The sequence below is a fragment of the Aphis gossypii genome, chromosome 2, assembly GCF_020184175.1.
Source record: "Aphis gossypii isolate Hap1 chromosome 2, ASM2018417v2, whole genome shotgun sequence".
NCBI classification, from domain to species: Eukaryota; Metazoa; Arthropoda; class Insecta; order Hemiptera; family Aphididae; genus Aphis; species Aphis gossypii.
Genome location: NC_065531.1, coordinates 27,844,125 through 27,867,680, shown reverse-complemented (window position 1 = coordinate 27,867,680; position 23,556 = coordinate 27,844,125). Strand labels below are relative to the sequence as shown.

General features: G+C 30.0%; 3 protein-coding genes across 5 annotated transcripts; 1 reads left to right on the top strand and 2 right to left on the bottom strand.

Annotated features, from left to right (window-relative positions):
* Positions 1 to 868: 868 nt before the first annotated feature.
* Positions 869 to 3,710, top strand: LOC114130770 (dihydrolipoyllysine-residue succinyltransferase component of 2-oxoglutarate dehydrogenase complex, mitochondrial). The gene is made up of 10 exons (XM_027995821.2): positions 869 to 1,464; positions 1,595 to 1,680; positions 1,753 to 1,826; positions 1,896 to 1,967; positions 2,166 to 2,221; positions 2,304 to 2,412; positions 2,470 to 2,839; positions 2,909 to 3,107; positions 3,175 to 3,426; positions 3,485 to 3,710. Exons 1-10 carry the CDS (start codon positions 1,375 to 1,377, stop codon positions 3,617 to 3,619), a joined length of 1,443 nt encoding a protein of 480 aa, XP_027851622.1. The 5' UTR covers positions 869 to 1,374; the 3' UTR covers positions 3,620 to 3,710.
* On the bottom strand, positions 3,632 to 6,711 carry LOC114130771 (26S proteasome non-ATPase regulatory subunit 12). Its single transcript, XM_027995822.2, has 9 exons — positions 6,595 to 6,711; positions 6,447 to 6,515; positions 6,150 to 6,329; positions 5,399 to 5,635; positions 4,971 to 5,254; positions 4,685 to 4,909; positions 4,441 to 4,609; positions 4,242 to 4,319; positions 3,632 to 4,165 (listed from the first exon to the last, which is right to left on the bottom strand). Exons 3-9 carry the CDS (start codon positions 6,321 to 6,323, stop codon positions 3,947 to 3,949), a joined length of 1,386 nt encoding a protein of 461 aa, XP_027851623.1. The 5' UTR covers positions 6,324 to 6,329; positions 6,447 to 6,515; positions 6,595 to 6,711; the 3' UTR covers positions 3,632 to 3,946.
* A 4,083-nt stretch (positions 6,712 to 10,794) lies between these two features.
* LOC114130821 (uncharacterized) lies at positions 10,795 to 23,441 on the bottom strand. 3 transcript variants are annotated; one of them, XM_027995885.2, is made up of 9 exons: positions 23,044 to 23,441; positions 18,331 to 18,388; positions 18,132 to 18,268; positions 17,716 to 17,888; positions 15,003 to 17,661; positions 13,943 to 14,929; positions 13,614 to 13,767; positions 13,180 to 13,545; positions 10,795 to 12,397 (listed from the first exon to the last, which is right to left on the bottom strand). In XM_027995885.2, exons 3-9 carry the CDS (start codon positions 18,262 to 18,264, stop codon positions 12,355 to 12,357), a joined length of 4,515 nt encoding a protein of 1,504 aa, XP_027851686.2. In that variant the 5' UTR covers positions 18,265 to 18,268; positions 18,331 to 18,388; positions 23,044 to 23,441; the 3' UTR covers positions 10,795 to 12,354. The 3 variants fall into 3 exon arrangements, with proteins under 3 accessions (XP_027851686.2, XP_027851685.2, XP_027851687.2); XM_027995884.2 differs by having other exon boundaries at positions 13,184 to 13,545; positions 23,044 to 23,440; XM_027995886.2 differs by lacking the exons at positions 18,331 to 18,388; positions 23,044 to 23,441 and adding an exon at positions 17,978 to 18,045 and having other exon boundaries at positions 13,184 to 13,545.
* Positions 23,442 to 23,556: the final 115 nt, after the last annotated feature.

Genomic DNA, 23,556 nt, shown 5'->3' with positions numbered 1-23,556 from the left:
CCTCAAAGAAGACTCGTGTAGAGGCCCAAGAGTTCTAAATCAAATTATATAAAATATATAATTATAATATACAAGCATTTAATAGGTATATGATTAAATATTAAATTATCTTATTAATTGAAAAATGTAACGTATTAATAAATGGTATTTTATTGTATAGTTTAGGTATAAATTTGGTTGCATTTTTTCAGTTTTTTTATAAGAAAATTGTTTTAATTATCTTATGTTAATTATTCATCGTGGAGTGTGTAGGATTGATTGTACCTAATAAATTATGACCGCATATATACATAGCAATTGTTTTTAGATATTTTTCGTTAATTTCATTATATATATATATATATGTAATATGCATACACTATTAAGTATAATATACATAAACTCTAATTTATATTGTAGTAAAGATAAAGGCTAAAAACGAGCCTATACTATTGCTAGTTCTATACTCAACTATTATTATTGTTAATCAGTTTATTACATGTTGTATGTAATATAACTACATATAATATAGTACATATGATATATATAATTGATATAATTAGGGTGGAATGTGTATATAGGTATAATTGTAGCTATTTTAATCGCTTTTTTTTGAGCTTGCGATATGCCCGCGTTGTCGAGACTAATTATTATTCTTTTACAGTCTAATTTAATCATAATAAAAAAAAAATAATAACAACGATTAAACGGTCTATCGGGTCAACGCCAGAGTAATAATAATAATAGTGCAAAACCTCAGCGGTAGTCATGATTATTGTATAATTATATTTATATTTCGTAGTAGGTATGGCGACGACGATTGATTTCATCGCGAAGAACAATCGCTATGAAAGTGTTTGTAATTTACATTCGTTGTGAGTAACTACTGTATGTCGATTAATCTCTCCGTTTCGCCATCGTCGTTATTCGTAAATCGTCATTTTTTTGAGTTTTTACATCGCGTATCTATACGTACTTACGTATCTTTTGAAGTTTCCGACTTCGTTCGATTTGAATTCACTCGTAATTGCCGCGCAGCCATGTCGCGAATATAACAAAATAAGTCAAGAGTGTCAGAGTGCACGAAACATGTGTTAGGTTTTTTTTATCACCGACTGTTATCTACTCTTGTGTCCTAGTCGTCGATTACACTGACCTCTCGCTTGCCGCTGCTACACAAACTACGACAAAAGTGACCCGAAAAATTATTTATCTCTCGCCGAGGTTCTGAGAGACAGGAGCGGACGAAAACACTGACCTCGTCATCTCTATCCGGCCCCCTCCCTCCGTTTTCACACAGAGGTAAGTCAAAGGCCAACGACGTGACGAACACGGTCCACGGTTTTTTTTCTCCTCTCCCCGAACGCGTTTCGCGATTGATCACTGTAAGCCGAAATGGCCTACGGTATGTTGCACGTCGTCAGAAGTCTGCCCAAGAATGCCCTGAAGACTACCGCAGCCGTCAGACGGACGGCCCAATTTCAGGTAAGTTATGTGATGTTGACGGCGGATAGATTACTATCCAAAAAGGTGAAAGCCCTAGTAATCGACTGCATTGAACTAATATATTATTTTATCTTCTTGTTTCATTCCCTCTGTTTTATCACACCACCAGGTTTCAAACGAGACACATAGAGTCCACCAAAGGTTCGAACCTGTCTGTCCAGCGAGAAGATTGTCAACAGTTGCTACTTCTTGTCCGTGAGTACTCTATTAATACCCAGCAGAGATTTTTACATTACATTGTTTTAATTATATACTTATTTTTCTCAGGATATCGCTTTATAGTTCATCCAATAGACGGTCATTTGATCAATGCCGTTATTTTCAAACAAGCGCAATTCTCTGTAAGAAAAACATAACATATAAATTTTACATATATTGTAAATAATATAGTATATTATATTTATTATTAGGGGAAGAACATGTTTTAAAGACACCAGCATTTGCCGATTCAGTGTCAGAAGGTGACATGAGATGGGAAAAAAGTAAGTATATTGTAACATGCCATGATAGTAATTAATTTTTGATCAAATATAATTGTATTAAATTATTCTTGTGAAATAAATCATATACAGAAATGGAACTTTACTAACCTGGCTTGTAGTAGCTGTGCACAATAACTCTTAACGTGTATAACTCAATGAAATATGTGTATTGAAAAATTACTATTTTTTTTTTTACAGATGTTGGAGATACAGTAGCAGTAGACGAAGTGGTTTGTGAAATCGAAACAGATAAAGTGAGAAAATACTTATAATATAAATTATTCTTTTAAATTGATATCAAATAATATTAAACTGCTCTTTTAATAATTTTTTAAGACATCAGTTCCTGTTCCTTCACCAGTCAATGGAATTATTGAAAAGCGACTTGTTGAAGATGGTGCTACTGTTAAAGCTGGACAAGATTTATGTACAATTACCATCACAGGTAAAGATAATTTTTTATAGTTGAAGTCACAGATATTATGTTTCAATAAATTATTAGAAGGAGCACCTGCACCAGCCAAAGCAGCTCCTAAAGTTGAAGATACCCCTAAAGCTGCAGAACCGGAAACACCTGCGGCTGCAGCAGTAGCTACTCCTGTTTCTGCACCACCACCACCCCCACAGGCACAACAATCGCCGCCACCACCTCCTCCTCCAAGAGCTGCACCACCTGCAGCTGCCCCTCAAATATCAAAACAACCAACTGCCACTGTTAAAATACCACCAGCCGATCCCACTAAAGAAATTGGTGGAACTAGAACAGAATATCGTGTTAAAATGAATCGTATGCGATTACGTATTGCCCAACGCTTGAAGGATGCTCAAAATGTTAATGCCATGTTGACCACTTTTAATGAGATAGACATGAGGTAATTATCAACTTTTTAAAGCATTACTATTATAAAAGTTTATTTCTACAATTTAAAATTCTAATTTAGCTCAATCATGGACTTCCGTAAAACTAACCTTGATGCTTTTCAAAAGAAGCACGGTTTGAAATTAGGTTTCATGTCTGCATTCTTAAAAGCATCTGCTTATGCCCTACAAGATCAACCAGTTGTTAATGCTGTAATAGAAGGCAATGAAATTATCTACAGAGATTATGTAGACATATCTGTAGCTGTAGCAACTCCCAAAGTATACATTTAAATACTAACAGCACAATTTGAAAAATTGTTTTAAATGTATAACACTTTATAAATAGGGTTTATTAGTACCTGTCGTGCGCAATGTACAAGACATGAATTATGCAGATATTGAAAAAACAATTGCTGCTCTTGGGGAAAAAGCAAAAAGAGGTGCTATTGATGTTGAAGATATGGACGGTGGTACTTTTACTGTCAGTAATGGTGGAGTCTTTGGATCTCTAATGGGAACACCAATCATCAACCCACCACAATCTGCTATTTTGGGAATGCATGGAATTTTTGAAAGACCTATTGCTGTAAAAGGACAGGTAAAACTATTGTTGCAGTTTCTTGTTCTTGATAATTTATTTTTATTTTATTAATTAGGTTGTCATAAGACCCATGATGTACATAGCCTTAACATACGATCATAGGCTTGTAGATGGACGTGAAGCTGTATTGTTCTTACGCAAAATTAAAGCTGCCATCGAGGATCCTAGAATAATTATTGCAGGATTATAAACAACAAAATAATTTAAAGCCAGCCGTACTTAGACATAACAAGCACTTATTAATTTAATTATATTATATTATATTGAATTTATTCCTATAATATTCACAATTTTTTTTTCACTCATTAATATGTATTTTTCTCCTTATTCGCCCCTATCAATGTTTAATGTGTATAGTTATTGTAAAAAATAAAAATTGTTTATACTCATTCAATCTATTAAACTGAAAACGAGCAAAAAACTTTTGGATGAGTATAATAAATCGTAATTAATATAACAATTAAATTATTATTAAATTTGTGTTTTTGGGGAAATTTACAAAATGTTAATTATTTTTTTAATGAGACAGTAAATGTTTATGAACCATCTGTTCTTTGTTGATGAGATGAGTAGTATTATTTACAAGCTTCATGAGGTCATTGAGTCCAAATGACCATTCATTCAATACTTCGTTAACAGATTTGGCAACTGAAAACTCAACCACACCTGAAGGACGATCAATTTTTGCTTTTACAGATTTATCTACGACCATATTAGATAACAATTGTTCGGTGTCCTAAAACAAATATTTAGTTATTTAGTATGGCAAAATGATTTGAATTTAAAATAATGAAGAATATCATTCATCTAACCTCTAAAGTCATATCTAATAACTGAGCCATTCGAATAACTCTGATTCTTGAATAATACTTGGCCATAACACGTACATTCTATACATAAAAATAAATAAAAGTAACAATTATAATTTTCTATAAGCAATAATTAGTGAGAGGGACTATAAATATTAATATAAAATTTATATTACACTTAAACACGGATTTGAATACATACATGTTCAGCAACTCTATTTTTAAGATCGGCCCAACGTTTTTTTCCTTTTTCAGTGCCCTCTGAAAATACATCTGTAGCCGTAGACCCAGATTTCAATTCACTTTCATAATCCTTGCTCAATTCTTTCCATTGAATTAATTCCATGGTTGTAAATAGTTGCAAAAATGATCTATTAGACATAATAACAAAATTAAAACAATAGGGACATAGATATGATATATACATTAAGTATAAAAATACCTACTTGTACTTAGGTATTTTTTGTAAAGTTTCATCTTCAAGAATTCGGTGAGTTAAATCAGACTGATGATTATCATATGGAGCTAATATGAGGTATAATATTGCATTTTGCAAAGCAGCATTGCATTTTGTTTCATCAGCACTAATCTCAGGAGTGACTTGAATAGCTCTATAGTGGCGGCAAATATCTAAGTACAAACCATCATGTTCACCCAGCTCAATCATTAATCTGCAAAATGAATTAATGATAAACAATAAATATTTAAAAATTTAAATTTAATAATACTTACTTATAATATTTTAATTTAAGCTGTTGTATTTCAGGTTTATCATCATCAAAAAACTTTGTGTTTATTTTCTTGGAAATAATCTGTGTACGAATATAATCTTTCTTAGCCAAACATAATCTCATCTGTTCTAAAATGAGTTCAACTTTTTCTTGTTTTTTCATTGAACCATAAGTCTCCACCTGCAATTCTTGAATAATATTTGCAGCGCCAGTTACATCACCTTCATCTTCTTTAATTTGAGCCAATTTCTGTGTTAGACGAGCTCTTTCAACTTCTACATATATCTAAATAACGAAAACAAAAATTGTACTTTTAAATTAAATACACACAATATTAGAGTTTTAATAAACTAAAATAATTAAAAAATACAACATTTAAATTTGTACAATCAGATTGTTTTAATTTAAAATAAAAACTGAGTTATTTACCTTTCCTTCGGTGACATTTCTAAGGGATTCAATTAATTTCAATTTTGTCTCTTTATCCGGTGTTTGGTCAATGAATGTACAACATTCTCTGACCATAGCTGCAACCGCAAGTTTCAACTGTGATCTTCTTTTAGTTAACATAACAATATGTTCATTAAGTAATGCCCATTCTTTAGCTTGAAAACATAATTTTACAATAGCAACCAAAACTCGACTAGTTGAAGCCATATCACATCCCTTAAAAAATATAATATATTAGAAAATTTATTTTTAATTAAAAGTTGGTAATTAAATGATTATATAATTTATTATCTAAACAAGTTTTTACTTTTTATGATAAAACATATATTAACATCAGAGGCTTTCAAACATAGGTCATAACTAGGGTTCGGAAATTCTTACATTTGCAAGTTTTTTTTTTGTAATGCTTGTAGAATGCTCTAGGTAAGATTAAAATTATTTTCAAGGAATACAATTTTTGCATATTTCGACATACCTACCAACGTATTTTAGTATTTTAAATATGAATGTTAACTCAATAAATTTAAACCAATAACAATCTTTTAAAATAGATGTCTATAAGACATAGGTGACATACTAAGTTACTTAATATTATAAAGGTATAAAATAAGTACATTGGATACAATGTACATAGGTACATTGAAAGTATAAATACTAATAAGTAATAAAAATACATGATCACTGATCAGATATGTAGTTGTAATGGTATAAAAAGAGAAGAATAGCTTACAGTTCTAGTTTGTTTTTCAAGCATGAGTAATGTATCCAATGCTTCTTGTAGTTTACCACTAGCTGCCAAACTCTCAGCAATAGCAATTTTTTCATCGCATGTAGCACTGTAGTCCACTTCCATTTTCACAATACGACCCCCATCGGTGGTCAATGGCTCCAAATTGTCCATCATCTTGATCTACATTTTTAATAAAATATCATTTTTATGGTAATACTATCATTTAACAAATGAGACATAACAAAAATCTAAGATGCAAGTAAATTAATTGGGTATTACCTATAGTATATTACTTACATATTATTGGTTAAACGATAAGTTTTTAAATTTGAAATCAAATTCACTCTACGTAGTACAAACGAAGAACTGAAAGAACCAAGAAGAGTGTTGAGTAATAATCTTTAAAACTGTTTTTAATTCATATCAACATTAAAATAGTTATTACCTTGTTTTATAAAATTGCAAATCACGAATGTGTTGTCGATGGGGGTTTTCATGGAGGAATAAACAACATTTTATCTTTTTACCCCGAAGAACAGTCTAAAATTACCGTGGTTATGATAAATGGTATTATTTGAAAACAAAATGTTTACCAATATCGGAGGTCAACTTTCAACGCCATCTACGAATAAATAATTGTAATATTAATATTTTGATTAGTTTACTCAAATAGTCAAATAGCCGTCGACGGTCGACTCCCGTTTATAGTTGAAATAGAGCGCGGCCTTAGAAAATATCTTCTAAGACCGTGAAATAGAATATGGATAAAGGATAACATTTGACACTTTATACTTTTGGTTGACTGTTTAGTTTCGGAGAGGATACATTTGGTGATGAACTGAATCGTCTGAATCAGTTTCTTTGAAGTAACTACTGATGTCGGTGATGAGCACTCAGCACGCCACCGTCCTTCACCAATCAGTCAATTAACTCAATTCTTTCATAGGCCTTAATTGATATTAAATTATTAATCGGCATCAAGAAATTAATTCTAAGACCATAGTGTAGAATCTAGATTATATAGTTTGATTTTAAAAATTAATCTAAATAGGTATTGAATTAACCCTATAATTTAATCCAAGGTTATACCTTATATGTAATAATTAATCTAATAACATCGAGTTAATTCAAGAATTCACTATGTAGAGAATATTTAAATAAATTATATTTGTATTTTGTGGTTAAATTACAAAATAAAGATAATAATAAGTAAGTAAATAATACGTATTATAAATCTTAGTAGGTAATAACGAATTATAGTATCTACCATAGACATATCACATGTTATAATATACTTACGTATCAACGACTAAATCAGTATTCGGAAGATAAATTTTTATTGAAAAACACTTGTAAACGATTTTTGTTTTATTTGGAAATTAATTCGCTGATTCAGTTTATTCGACGAATAGTTATTTGTCGAATAACTGGATGATTGAAAAACCGGGCCTAAATCAGATACCGATATAGGTAGGTATCCGAAGTACTCAAGTACCTACGAGCTAAACCAAATAATTAGAATTTAGAACTTAGTACATAGATATTATTTTTAGGATGACCTACAAGCTACAACACATAATACATTATATTATGTCTACATACGATTGTCATATCTGTGAAAATAGTTTAAATCACTAAATATTATGAGCTAGGTACTTTCTAATGTAAATTATTAAACTGAATACTAATATCTAGCGTCGTCCATTAAAATGTGTTGAAAAAAAAAGATTTAAAACTGATGTGTAATAAGGTATTCAAAATCATCAAACAAAAATATTATTGCTTACACAGATACAGTGTAATACGTAAGTATAATATAGAACAAATTATTATATTATCAAAATCAGGCACACATACAGGGGGGGAGTATTGGGGGTTCACCCCCCCCCCCCCCGAAAATTAATAGTTGTGTAGTAACACTGTAGTACACTGTAGTTTATTTATATCATCATTCATCGATAAATATTGATTATTGTAAATCTTTTTATGAACCCCTCCTCCCAGAATTTTTTTTTGTGTACGTGCCTGATCAAAATAGTTGCTTACAAAATAGGCAATAGCTATTCTAGCTTTTTTGCTTACTAAAATTAAAACTTAAAGTACCTACCCATGTTTTATCATCTAGTTGACTTGACAGTTAGTAAGATTAAGTTCCATAACAAGTGTACTCTATAACCCAAGCTTGAAAATTTATCTTAAGCCATGGTTGATCGATGAAAATTCTTTACTTTTGCTTAGTGCTTCAGCTACTGTAACTGGCAGAATAATCGGAGGGTGTACATCATTACATACATTAGGAAAAATTACATAGTGAATACTGAATAGTGATTCAATTCACATTGTCATAGACAAGTGCTTAAATAATCTTATCATATTGTCACAACTCACAAAATACAAGATAGAGTAACTAATTAGTAATTGATTATTTGATCCTCATTAAACAGTAAAAACCAATCGTTCAACAACAGATTAATTTTATTTTTAAGTAAAAATTAGGTGAAATATATAGAATCTGGTTACTTTGGCCACACCCTAGCCCTCTTTAATGTCCGGGCTTTAGGGATACAGCTGCGCCTCTTTCGTCGAGTTAAATCATATTACCCTGTTCTCACCGGTCACCGTTCTTTATTGTTATGACAGTAGGACATTAACAACTATAAATCTTTTTTATTGGATATACATATATGATTGCGATTAGAATGTAAACCTTATTAGCTTTAGCCGCTTTAGGTACTTAATTAAATCGAGTTTATATGGTGAAATTCAATGAGAACAGTTAGCAGTTAGCTATGCACTAAGTCAGCGGTTCTCAACCTTTTTTCATTCACGTACCCCTTGAATCTTGACCTCTCTCACCACTATTTCACGTACCCCAAAATATCAATTTAAAATATAAATAAACGAAAAATAATTTTTTCGCGAACGCCTTGAGATCATGTCACGTACACCTAGGGGTGCGCGTGCCCCAGGTTGGTAACCGCTGCAATAAGTCACAATAGCTACTGTTGTTCTATTGAATGATTTACACTATGACAGAGTAACTATTTAAGTTAATTGTCACTGTGTAAACGGGAATTAAAAGCTTATAATAGCTAAATAGCTAATGAGTATGAGCTTAGAATACTTTGATGAAAATACTAATAACAAATACTTAATAGTATGCTGATATTTTACTAAATATTTAATTTGTAATTGAAATTTATACTTATATAATATGATCTGTCTGTGTCCTGTGTTTTTCTTTGTAATATTTTATAGACGTTCCAGTGGCGAATTCTCAGGTCAAGCTTAGAACGCGCCGTATACTCAAGAATAGAAACATAATTATTAAATAGTAAAAATACAAGAAATGCCATTTATTTCTGTTAATCTTGATCGTAACATTTATTGACAGAGCATGCGATAGCCGTGAACGCAAACTTTATACAACGCTTGTTATCCCTGTGAAATTTCGGTTATTCTGTGACCGAGATCCGCTCCACTCTTCACTAGCAAAGTAGCAACTGCGATACTAACCACCCAAGACATGATCATTGTGTTGTGCTTCGTCAATGACTTGTATAGTAGTATAATTATTTACACGTACGTGTTAGAAAATTTTATTAATTTTTATTTATTTATAAATAAAAACAAATTATTTATTATTAATTAATTATAAACTAAATAAAAGTATAATACATTAAGATAAATGACAATACCCATACTTTAAAGTCAGCATTCGCTACTCAGTGGCGTAGACAGGAATTTTCATTGGAAGGGGAGGGAATATATACACCCCAAAAAACTAGTTAATTTTTTCTATAATCGGTATGATGTATATAGTATAAAAAAAAAAGGTCACGGGGGGATAACCTCTAACCATAGAAACACCTCCACCCCTGCCTAGGTCCATGTCACCACTGGTACGTTGTAATACAGCCATTTGAAAAGATAGAAAATATCATATAAATAAATAATTGAAGGATTTTTTCAATAAAATTTCGAACACAAGATACTAAACTAAAAATATATCAAATTGCATACAAATGTCAAATACTGATAATATTCTATGTTTAATTCAAATTTTGATATTTGAAAAAATATTCAGAAAGAAATTTGCACATACAACACAAGTCACGATTAATTTAAATTTGCAATAAAATCCATTGAAGCAATAAAGAAATATTTTCTTCCTGAAAATCTCCTCTCAAAGGTAATATTGATATATGCATTAATTAAACCACTTAAATAATTGTCTTTTATAAAAAATGGTTTCTAACTCTAATAATAATAACTAGATGGACAGTTTTTGGAATAAATAATATTTTAGACTTACTATAATCTAAAAAAATTATAAATTTTTGGATTAAGTAATATTAAAGAAAACTTAAAGGTTACCATTATAGTTGAAGATCAAGATTTTTAAGAAGAGAAATTGTATACGTATCAGTTACATACTGATGATTTGTATGTGTTACTAATGTATTGTATATTTAACTTCTTAAACAGATGATGTTGAACTGATACGTATCAATATATATCAATTTCTTCTTAGAAAATATTGGATCTTATAAAATAATTATCAAGTAAAATATAAAATATGATTACCTGAAACATATATATTTCTTAAAACTGAACAACTATTTACAATAATAAAATGTGTATATGTCGTCTCAAATATATAATTGTACATATGTATGTATATTGATTTATACATCAATTTTGTTTAATTATTTATAAATAGAATCTACAATACCATATATAATTACTATAAAAAAATTAAACAATTACAATTTTTTTATTCTCTAGTTTTTTTTTATCATTAAGAAGGTGTAATGCAAACAAAATATGTAATTTAAAAATGTAATAAACTCGAAAACTAATTTTCGAAATTTGATTTTTTCGTTAAAGCTGCCAATAGTGTACATGTGATAATTGCACCAATGACAGAAAAAAGGAAATTTAACATAATTTGTTTTAAAAATGTGTAGCTAATCATAATAATTATCACTATAAAAAAGGTAAATTATTTACACACACAAAATTATTGCACTTACTTTTTTTACTGTTAAGATTGTTTAGATTAAAGTTTTATTGTCACTAATCGTCATCAACGATCAGATTGTATATATATAAAAAAAAATAATAATATAATAAAATAAAATAAAATAATAATATAATAATAATAATAATAATAATAATAATAATAATATAATAATAATAATAATAATAAAGCTCAAGAAGAAACACATTATTTTCACCCATTAAAAAAAAAGAAAAAAAACACGAGTAACAAGGTTTACTTAAATTTTACAAGAATGTTTAACTTAATATTACATGAAAATATTTACATAAAAATGTTTAAGGGACAACAAAATGCACAAGACACCTATGACACATTATACAAAAATCATGTGTAAATTTAAAATTTATGAATATTCATTTCAATATATATATATATATTTTTTTTTAAATTTTATTTTACTTTTTGAAAACGCAACAAAATGTCCAACATTATTTTACATTTAATATTTACATAACAAGAAACACTGATGTAAAAAAGGAAAAAATACTTCAAGCAAATTGTAAATAAAAATTAATTTAGTATCTCAATTATTTTTGCTCTAATAATAATATTCCTAAGACAACAACCAACAGTATTTATATATATTTATGTGTGTATAAATATATATATATATATATATATAAGTATATAGACAGCAATGATAAAAATAACAAATAACTATTTATTGAAAATAAAAGAATAAAAAATATTTAGTAATAAATTATATGAGAAACTGGATTGAATAGTTCTACACCTCTTATAAAATCTGAATACATTTTTAGTATAAAAAAAATATATATATATTATATATATATACATATACATATACATATACATTATACATACAAACATATATTCATTCACATACAGATACAGACATTCGTACATGTTATGATATACCAATAATAATAATAATAAAAATAAATATATATATATATGTATATATATATATATTATGTATATATATATATACCTCAAATTGTAAGCTTAATAGAATCCAAACACATTAAATTTAACAAACAGAAAAACGGGATACAATATTTTGCTATGTGAAAAAAAAAAGAACTTAATAAAGATTACCCGGGTCCGACGACGATGGCCGGAGATGACGCAGTATTATGTGTCGTCGGCGTCGGCACCGGTTGTGTATGTCATTTACCATCACGTGACGCTCGCCGTCGTCTCGCTACATTCTCTGGATCCACTAATAACAAAATAAAAATAATGAAATGATTTATAAACAATTATACAATCTTTATTCTTTTTGATTGGAAAAAATGATTTTTCTAATACATAGTATTGGTTGATATCATCAACATTTTATATATGATCCAAAAATTGCTATATAAATATTTGGCGAAAACATCGAATTTCTAATTATTCATTTTTTTTAATAATGTAATATTACAGTGCATTGACATTGTATAAAACTTAAAACTGAAAACATTATATCTTTATTTAAAGGGTTTATAATTACAGAGGCGCGTCAATTATCCACTGAACGGATTTAAAAAAAAAAAAAATGTATATTTATTTTAAATTTAAATTAATTACATCACTTTTAAAAATACTTATATACCTATATTTATTTTAACATTATACTCTTACACATTTTACATACAATGTTTTATTTATAATTACATTATAAAATATTTAAATTCACACTAATTATTGTATATTTTTATTCATTATTTGATTATTGGTACAAATCAATTATCTGTACCTCTCTTGGCCACAATTGGTACAGAGGATCATAAACGATACTTTATAAATTAAATTTTTATTTTGTGATACAACACAAGATTGATTCTGCAGAACATAAATTTGTTATTATGGATGAGAAAAATAAATAGTGACATTCTCTTAAATTTTAAAATTTGCGTAACAATGAAACAATAATTTTTTCTTTTTTAAGATTTTATTTATTTGACAACAGGATTAGGGAACTTAATAATAGATATCAAAATCAATAATCGAAATTCTTACTTACTATTAGGCAATGTGCTCCTTGTTTTCCTTCTAGTAGTCTGTTTATCAACTTCAGCAGTCATAATTTCTGATGAAGGTGATGTTATTGTAACTGTTTGCTTTGAAGCACTTGCAGCCCTAGTGTTAATAGTAACAGCTGTTGATTGAGGTCGGAGAGGTGTTTTATCAAGTTTAGTAGGTGTAGAAGGTGCATTCTTCTCCTTTTTTTCAATTGTTTTACTAGGTGTAGACCTATCACAAGACTTTCCAGCACACGTTCTGTTAGGTGGATGTGTGTTACGATTAGAACGACGCGTGGGTGATGGTAAGCTTGGTTGAGATGGAGCTCCCGAGGTAACTTGTACAGATACTCGCGTATTTGTTCTATCAGTAAAAAAAAAAAAAAAAGTTATTCAATGAAATAAATTATTTATAAATTATATGCTTAGTACCTATGAGAACGCGTGCTTCTTGTAGTAACTGCTGATTTTTTGGCTCCATCGGAATCAATTGGTATATCTATCAAAAGTTGTTCTAATAGAGATTTTTCTGAGGCAACATTCATAGATACTATATCCGATTTTCCAATCATATCATTTTCAATATCTTTAAAAATTAAAATAATTTATATTTTATTATAAATAAATAAAAACCAAGATTAATCATGTTAGATATATATTTTTTATAAAAGAAAAACATTAAAAAAAATTTAACTGAAATTATATAATCTGCTCAGTGTTTTCCTGCATGTTGTTTATGGTCCATAAAAGCTGTTACTTACTTGGTTTTTTTAGTACAGGCGCATCACAATCAGTCTTACTGTCTTCAGAATCCATACGCTTCCTTTTCTTTAATTTAACAGAGGGTAAATCTCCATCAGTCTCTGAAGAAGAAACAAGGTGTGGTTCTGTTGGATCTAAAACATCTTCAATATCCAATTTAGGCGAAACAGGAGGAGAATCGTCTCTAATTTTTTCTGGATTAGAATATGTATATAGAGCTGGTGTTACACGAAATGGCTGAATATCATCTAAATCAGGAGAATCTACTGTGGTCTGCTGATCTATAGATGCAACAGGTATTTTAGTTTCTTCTTGTTTCAATGGAACAGCCGGTTTTTGACCAGTTTGATCATCTTTCCGACAAGGACTTTCTCCTTGGTTAGGACTTTTCTCTGATAAAGCATCCATTGATTCAATACCTGAATCTTCTCCTTGAGTGTTACCATGACCAGCAGGACTTTCACTTCCGTTCATGTTTTTAGTTTCAGTTTGAACACGTTCACATTTAATATCTTCAATGGTAGGAGTTTCTATCCTCATAACATTTCTAATTTGTGGTATAGTATCTTCTAGTAACCTTTGTTTTAAATTTTTTTCGGATACATCAATATCTGTAATAGGTAGTGTTAGATGTTCTTCACGTTTTTCTATTTGAACGCACCCAACAGTGACACAATTAGGTTTATCAACATCAAATTTTTGAATAAAATGATCGTTGCGTTTAGCAGTTAATTGAAATTCTTTTCGTTTTACTCCACTTTCAAGTTTAGAATTTCTACTGTCTTTACTTTTTGAATTAGTCACTTTTCGACTGACTACAGTTAATGGTTTTTTATTCATATCTTTATGAAAGGTATTAGGTCCCTGCACTTTTTGACCAGGTAAAAGGTGATTGGAAAAGTGGCTAGATGGTAGATATGTATCATTAGACTGACCACTAAGAGATCTGTTCAATTTTGTCATTGAAGAATTCAATGTATGTGTACCTAAATAAATTATAAATACATAATTAGCAATTATCAAATAATTATTAATTTCAATATAGTAAAAATAAGTTACCTGTAAATGGTATATCAACACTAGTTCGTCTTTGATTATTTGATTGTGATCCACTAGGTTGAGTTGCAGTATCCAGTCCATTGTTTAGAGCCCGTTGTTTTTCATGAAAATTGTTTCTATTTCCAAAAGTAGCAGCAGCAAGCATTCTTGCTTCTTTAACTGCTGATGATTTCACAACATTTTTAAACAGCGAAACTGCATTACTCTTGTTTATTTTTGTTTTAGAATGGGTTCTTTCAACAATTCTATGTAAGTTAGGGCTATCTACAGATCCTGTCCTTTCTCTAGGTAAACATTTCTTTTTCGACTCTCTTTTTTTAACTTTATTAAAGCTTAAGCTCATTTTGTTATGTTTATCACTAGGCATAGACCTTAAAATTGATGCCACTTCAGCTTCAGTTGGATATATCCTTCCAGGGGGTAGAACAGGATTGTAACTGCTGGTGGGTTCATTAGAATCAACTGATGACGATACAGGCTCTACACTTTCTTCAATTCTTTTTAGTTTTACCCTAGAATCGTCTTCTTCAATATTTTCTAGCTTTATTTGTTTTGAACAAATTTTTAACAAGTCCTGGTTTGAACTTTTAACTTTTAAGTGATTTACACTAGTTTTTACTTTACACCCTGTTGATTTCTTACTTTCATCATCAGAGTCTTTCCATTTCTTCTCCTTTCTTGAACCAATTACAACAGCAGCATTTCTTCCTCTTAATGAAATGTGTAATGGTGGTACACGAAGTCCTTCAGCAGAAGACCCAGCTAATGGTGTAGATGGATTTCCAAAGTGTCTTTTATCTACTTTACATAAAGGAGAACTACCAAATGAAACATCAACTTTATATGGTTCTTTCTTTTCAGTCAATTTCTTCAACCGCAACTTTATTTTTTCAGCGGGAGCAGGTAATGGACTTGATCGATGACGAGAAGATGCTTCACTGTTTGTTGATCTTACAGTGGCTTCAGAATCAGATTGATCAGTAGTAGTATCATTACGACGCGAAGTAGGAGAACCAGTATCCTCATCGTCCGAAAATACAGAATTGGACCTATCATTTGTTATCGGAGAAGAAAAATTATAAAAGCTATCATCTACTACTGGCAAATTTTTAATTTTTTCTTCTGTATCACTTTCCGAACTACTATCACTAGACATAGGTTCCATATCTCCAGTCAACGGATTTATGAGAAACTGCCGCTGTTTACCAGAAGAAGTTAAAGGTGGAGATTTTATCGGTTGACTAGTTACCACACTTTTTTGAGTTTCTTGACATGTATTTTCTGAAGATTGCTGAGTAACCAATTTTTGTTGCGAACTGATTTCATTGGATGATACATCAGGTTTTTTATTTACAGTAATAGTTTGTGCCTGATTATGATTATGAGTACCCTGTATAAGATTATTAAAATTTTGCTGAGACGTTTCACTATATGTACAAGGGGTTTGAGAAACATTTGTTATCTGATTAGGTACAGGATGGAATGAATTATTGGAAGTGATATTTTGGGATTGACTTGAAACCGATGGACCTTTTAGCATAAGGGTAGAATCATGGCTGCTAACAGTTGTCAGTTGAGTAGACATCAAATCTGTCCTTTGTTGCAATATGGCATTGGTCTGAATTGGTTTATGCGACCCTGCTGGGCTATACTGTGTTTGTAACCTAATTTGAGGTTGAATAAATTGTTGAGTAATATTCGGCTTAGTCATCAGATGATTTGAACCTTGCCTCATTTGATTGATATAACCTTGGTTAAGTTTTAATTGATTGGTAGTGATAGTGACATTTTGGGGAACAGTTTGTAAACGGTTTTGGGTAATTGGTGAGCTTGACAAAAAGGTATGCCTAACAGCATAAGAAGTTTGTACATTTGGTGAGCCGACAATCTTCTGGGTTTGTGAGAGCTCTTGGGAAGGCACATTGTGTTTGTTAACCAACCTAGCAGTTGGTCCATTAGGAGATCCAATGGAATCTACTCGATTCTGAGCACTGTTGGTAACTGAATCTGGTAGCTTCTGTAACCTTTGGACAACTTGAACATCCGAAGCAACATTAGCAAACGCAGACTGAGTAAACTCTGAACCAGAAAAACCATCTTGATTTTTCACCACATTTGGGGAAGGTATTAACGGTTTCTTATGTTTATCCATTGGTGGGGGCATTTTTCCAGCACCTTCGTTTTGTAACAAATTAACCAACAATGGACTTGAGTGCACTGATGCATTTGCATCCCCTGATCTTTGGGTTTTATACACTCCATTTTGAGATCCTGGATAAGGTGGTGGAGGTGGAGGTCCCGTGTGCATTGACTCTCGGTTGTGTATGGTCTGAGCAGCTTGGTTCATGCTTACAAACGGCCATATGTGGGGTCTTGGGGATGGTTCTGCCGTGGAGGGCAAAGGTGGAATCGGAGGCAAAGGGGTAGAATCGACAGCCACTACATTGGGGCTTTTGAACTGGGGCGTCGACAATTGAGGCGATGGAGACTGCAGAGCAGGAGATGTTGCAGACGCCATAGCTTTGATCAACGAATTCACTGCAGCACTTTCTTCTGAAGCAGTTGGCTGACTGGTATTTGATGGGCCAGCTGATGTTCTTAACACCAACTCTTGGCTTTCTCCACCAAACCGATTGCCGCCAAGTCTTAAGGAAATCATCTAAGCACAAAAATTTCATAGAATAATATATTAAATACTATTATTTTAACAAACCTGATCGCCTTCGACTTGGACAGACAAAATTCCGAGCCTGGAAAGAGCTGCATCCCCTTGTTGTGCCAACTGCTGAAGCTTTGTAGCAGCTTCTCGTGGCACAGTTATAGTTACCCTTACAGAATTCCATGGCTCAAGTTTGTTTACATAAATCCCTTTCTCTTCAGCCGAACCTAAAAAAATAAAAAATGAAAATTATTCAATTTTAGAAAAATAAAATAACTTGTATTATGTTAATTTATTATTTATCTTAAGTAAGTACCATTCATGTCTAGTCTACATTGCATGCTATGGGTTTTTTAAAATAATCTACAGGTGCTTGTATAGTTCCTAATAAAAAAAGAAACAAAAGAAAAACAAAAATATTAAACTTAATAAAATAATGACATTTTTTAATAAAAAAATTATAAATTTACCTTGGAATAGAAGTTTGTTTAGATCTTTCACAATCTTATCAAACTGTTGGTTAAATTGAGGGTCATTCAGATCCCCTTCGCATGTGACAATGGTTGTAACCAGCTGAGTAGTACCATCGCTATTTGCGGCCATTTCACTGAAATTAAGAAATAATATATTTAATATAAATTTTACTAGACCTAAACAATATAAGCATACCATAACCAGATCTTCCATTTTCTTACAAATTGGGTTTAAATCCAACTATTTGTTTAACCTAAAACATAAAAAATAAAAGAGTTACCAAATGAAAGAATATAAAATAATTTAAAGTAGATGCTTCTAAATAATTATACTTGAATATTGTAATCCACAATAATTCATTATAAATATTAATGTATTTATTAATAATAATAAAAAAAATATTGAAGGTAGGTACCTATCTATAGTTGTATTTATAGGTAGGTAATTTATTATGTTTATATTATAAATTTATAACATATATTGTTCCATATTGTAATAGAGTAGTTTGAATAAATGTTTATTGAACACATTGCATTTATCATATTATTTATTATAAACCACCTAATAGTCCAAAAAATACTTAAACTATTAACTAAATTATGAGTGTCAGAAATGTTGGGTTACAATATATTATATTATGTGACACTCAGTATAATATAAGCTTTAGATAACTATTGAAATAATACAAACTTAACATAAAATAATAAAAATAGGGTAATGGTATAAATAAGCAATAGTTTATAAGTTACAATTACCTACACTAAAACTTAAGAAAATTTATCATATTGTATAATCATTGTACTATACATAGTTTCCTCAGCTAATATATTTTTTTTAAGTATAGAAAACATTAACTATACATTTGATTAGATACCTAGGTACCTATCCAATCTTATCCAAATTTGAAGTCTTATCACTTAGGTAAAATATTATATGTGACTACACTATTTTTTTTTTTTTTAATTTTCAGTATTACATTATTAAAACTATCATAAACATTAAAATTAAAAATTCCATGAACTTTAAACAAAAAAATATTAAGTTATTAGTAAATTTAATTAAAAAGAAAAAAAAATTTGTCATACATATAACAAAGAAAAAACCAAATCGATAGATATTTCAAATATTTATAAATACATAGGTTAGCACAAAATTTATTTTGCCAAAGACTATTTTTTTTTTTTACCAGTTAGGTAATATTGACTTTTTCAAGTATAAGTCAACAAGATTAAATTTACTACCACAAAAAAATCCCACCAAAGAGAAAATTAGAACTGTTTTAAACTGCTCTAAAAGGTAATTTATAAAATATTAATATAAAACCAATATAATAGATACTCAGAATCTATAATAGGTGCTTAATTAATCCTATAATTGTCTTTTTATAGAATTCACTAGATATTAATTAACAATATTTGAAAATTAAATTACCTATCTAAATTATGAAGCTTAACTGTTTTTTTATTTAAAAACACGAGCCTATTAAAGACTAAACATAAGATAGCTACCTATAGGAATAAATTATCATATTATGTAAGCAATTTATTTATGTGAAATTTTCTGTTTTAATTAGTAGGTATATTATATATATTATACTTAAATACTTTTATTAGAACATATTTAGATTCCTAGTTAATTTACTAAAACAAGTAAAAGTAACTAGGTACCGCATAACTAACCTTTTTAAATCAATTTGTGGTTATATTTATAGAGGTTTATAAAATATTAGTTCTTAAATTTAAAAAAAATATATTATCTGTATGCAAATTTAACTTTTTTATCTCATAATATAAAATATATGTACTACCTATAATCATGGGCATCCATTAGGAGGAGCAAGATAGGGCACTTGCCCCCCCCCCTTGGATATAAAAAATATTAAAAACTTGTAACTCAATAAATAATAAATATTACCATAATATAATTATTTTCTTTACAGAGAATTATTCATTTTAACTCTCCTAAAATTTTACTTATGGGCGACCATGCCTATAATAAAATAAAATAGGTAATTATAATAAAACCCAAAATTATTAAATACAAGAATTTAATATAACTTATTTTGAATAAGTACATACCTAAAGATTAAAATAAAATAGATTACAGGTACCTAGGTGGATAACTTATAAATAATAATCGAGGCAATGTATTAAAAAAATCAAACAATTGGTATATTGGAATAAGTTTTTAATTACTTTTACCTTTACTAAAAGTTTTTTATCTAAAATTAATTTTGAATAAAATTATAATAATTGATTATAAAAAAATATTAGTAAGTAATCAGTGTTTTACAACTATGAGTAATTAATTTCATATTAGGCACACAAGATACAATTGTACTTAAAAGAAATAATTTTATTTTTATAAGTACGATTCAGCAATAAAATTTATTTTCATTTAAAGCTATTTAAAAAATATATATTTAAACGGATATTTATACAATTTTATATTTGTACACCTAACCATTAATATTTTATTTTATTAGGTACTTTAAATAGAAATCAAGATTAAAGTAGATTAAACTAACACTTAATACAGACAAATGAAATGTATAAAAAATAGTAAAAGTTCAATATTATCTTATGTTGATATAAAACTTAGAATATTAGTTATTGAGATTAAAATAAACTTGTGTTCATTATTTTTTTTTTTAGAATAGGTTCACTCAGTAATAAGTTATATAAATAGGTTATAAAAACTTAAATTTTCAATATATAAACATCTCGATAAACATTAACCATGGATGATCCAGCTGTATCAAGTTGATTCAACTTCAAGATGTGTAAATTGTTAAGTTATACATTTAGGAACCAACTACAAAGAAACCTTATGTAATGGATGTAAAAGTTATTTTATTTTTATTTTAAAATATAATTTGTTTAAGAAAAAATTATAATTTTGCAATTATTATTTTTATTGTAGTGCCAGTCATGGGGTTTAAAAAAAAAAACTGAGATTTGAGACTTCATTGAATTACAATGCCAGAGTTCTTATTTTAAACTTCATGATAAAGTTGCTTCCTTCAAATTCATCAAGGAACAATTTATCAATAGGCACCTCAAAAATACCTATAAATTATATTTTTGATAATACTACCTATAACTATATATTTTTTTTAAATTATAGTATGTTACAATAACAAAAATGGATTACGTAATTTAAAAAAAAACATCTGGTTACTTGATACCTAGATGGTAAGTTTTAAAATTATTGATAATAGGTATTAATAAGTGGTATTTTAGAAAAATAATAATTGAAATAAAACTGTTAGGTACCTTTCTAGTAAAGAGATTTCATAAAATAGGTGGTATCAAACTAGTCATGATCTACAATTAAATTATTTTAGGAATAGTTATTAACGTATATTATATTAATAGTCTTTAATGTATTATACATGGATTTATTTTAACTTGATTGAAATATATATATTAAAATATTATAGTGAAAATGGAAATATCGGGCATTGGAATTATTATTAAAATATAATTATTATATACCTATGAATATAACAATTGGATACAAGATCACTGCTCAATAGAAAATTATACTTCATCCACAAATTTTAAACATTTTTTTTATTAAGTTTTATTTAATTGAGTCAGTGGTCACAATTTGAACGCCGCACTCATACTTAAAGGCATTTTAAATCATTATAATAATATAATCTTACATATTTTCTAGTACATTTTGTATTCTAAAAATACAAATAGGTAATTGCTTTATTTACTAAATAAATAAAAATTAAATTTTAAAATATTATGAGCAGTTGAAGAATTAAGCAATGCAATAATTTCTGTTTTAATTTGATTATAGACATGGGTGGTAGAATCGATAGTTAAGATTATTTTTATTATCTAGATAATTTAAATGATAATCATGACTTTGTAATCAAAAAAAAAAGAAACATTTTGGTATTAACAAAAGAAACTATACCTAATGAGCCAAGATATTCACACGCAAATAACTGTTACCTATGGAAAGCAACACAACCACTGACAAATTAAACAAGTAGAGTATTTAAAATTTACTAAATATTAAATATTACTCTACTACCTACCAATGTTGAAATGCAAATGCTTACAATTATTGAGTGTTTAATTTAAAACTATTGATTTTTAATAGATTACGATAAATATAGTTAAATACGTAATCACATATTAGACAACGATCGTAAAGCAATGGTCTCTCTTAGTTCATGCCAGTTATGAGATATACAATCATATAAACTTTACTTACCAACTAAGACAATCATATTATTATGATCATGTAATGGTTATCAAATAGAGATGATTATTTATACTAATTTATATTCTATAAATCTACAAACACGATAAAATTATTGGCGAATGGCGAGATAAAAAAAAATTATCGAAATAACGCGACACTAACTAAGTAGTGTTGGATCGACTTCGTTTAGGATTGACATCAGTTGGGCGCGTGTCGAACACATTTGTCTCGAAACACAAGTCAACGAAAAAAAACTGAAATAAAATCGTTTTGGTCCGTGAGCACGATAAATATTTCCAAATTCGATCAGTGTCTCGTAAAAACTCGAAAAAATGTTCAACCCCTCTCCTCCCCGCTAAGGAACGTGGCCCCGACTATGTACGACCATCACAATAATAATAATAATAATAATAATAATAATAACACGGCTATGGCAGGCGGGCGGCCGGGGGCCCCCAAGTCGAGTGGCCAAGGTGGTTCCTTCGGCCACTCGGCCACGGAAAAATCGAATCCTTTATATGGGCGGACTACGTTGTCGTCCGATGGACCCGACCACCATTTTGTGATGGCCCAAGGGAGCGACGGCAGTGGTGAAACGGCCAACCCGAAACGCCCGGCCGCCGCCGCCGCCGCCAACAAAAACCCTACACAAAGCTCGGTGTCAACCGATCTGTTACGTACATGTTGTTCCTGGCGGCCGGAGTGTAATCCAATGGACGTTATTTCTGTACATCGGACACTTTTCGCGCACACACACACACACACACACACAGAAAGTCGCAATAATAATATTAATATCGCGGTCTACGCTCACACACTCACGTACACACGCACACACACACACGGGAGAAACGCCGCCGATGCGTTCGCGGCGAAGACGTTTATATTTCGGCGGACGAACGATTAACAAACGATACGTACGCGACGGCGATCACCAACACTACGGTTATCCGTGCGGGACGACGATGAAGACGGCGACAACGGGCTTTCGCGAGTCCGGGGGTATATTATCGTGTTAAATCGCGAAACGCTACGGGACTACGGAACAATAACAAGATCGGCCATTTGCAATGCACATCACTGCCCGTCGCAGTGCGGCCAACGTGTCGACGCGCTAAATGTCCCGGCGGTAGCGATGTTCTACGCCGCCGCGGCCGATGATCCCGTTCGCCGACCGAACCCAACCGAATTCGC

Excerpts from the sequence above, each read along its gene's own strand:
- LOC114130821 (XM_027995884.2), bottom strand. The coding sequence starts at position 18,264 with ATGGCCGCAAATAGCGATGGTACTACTCAGCTGGTTACAACCATTGTC. Across the intron at positions 17,662-17,715 it reads TCCAAGTCGAAGGCGATCAG|ATGATTTCCTTAAGACTTGG; the intron begins GTTTGTTAAAAT and ends TTTTGTGCTTAG. Across the intron at positions 14,930-15,002 it reads TGTTGATATACCATTTACAG|GTACACATACATTGAATTCT; the intron begins GTAACTTATTTT and ends TAATTTATTTAG.
- LOC114130771 (XM_027995822.2), bottom strand. The coding sequence starts at position 6,323 with ATGATGGACAATTTGGAGCCATTGACCACCGATGGGGGTCGTATTGTG. Across the intron at positions 4,610-4,684 it reads CAAAAAATACCTAAGTACAA|ATCATTTTTGCAACTATTTA; the intron begins GTAGGTATTTTT and ends TATGTCTAATAG. Across the intron at positions 4,320-4,440 it reads AAAATAGAGTTGCTGAACAT|AATGTACGTGTTATGGCCAA; the intron begins GTATGTATTCAA and ends TTTTATGTATAG.
- LOC114130770 (XM_027995821.2), top strand. The coding sequence starts at position 1,375 with ATGGCCTACGGTATGTTGCACGTCGTCAGAAGTCTGCCCAAGAATGCC. Across the intron at positions 1,681-1,752 it reads ACAGTTGCTACTTCTTGTCC|GATATCGCTTTATAGTTCAT; the intron begins GTGAGTACTCTA and ends TATTTTTCTCAG. Across the intron at positions 3,108-3,174 it reads TAGCTGTAGCAACTCCCAAA|GGTTTATTAGTACCTGTCGT; the intron begins GTATACATTTAA and ends CTTTATAAATAG.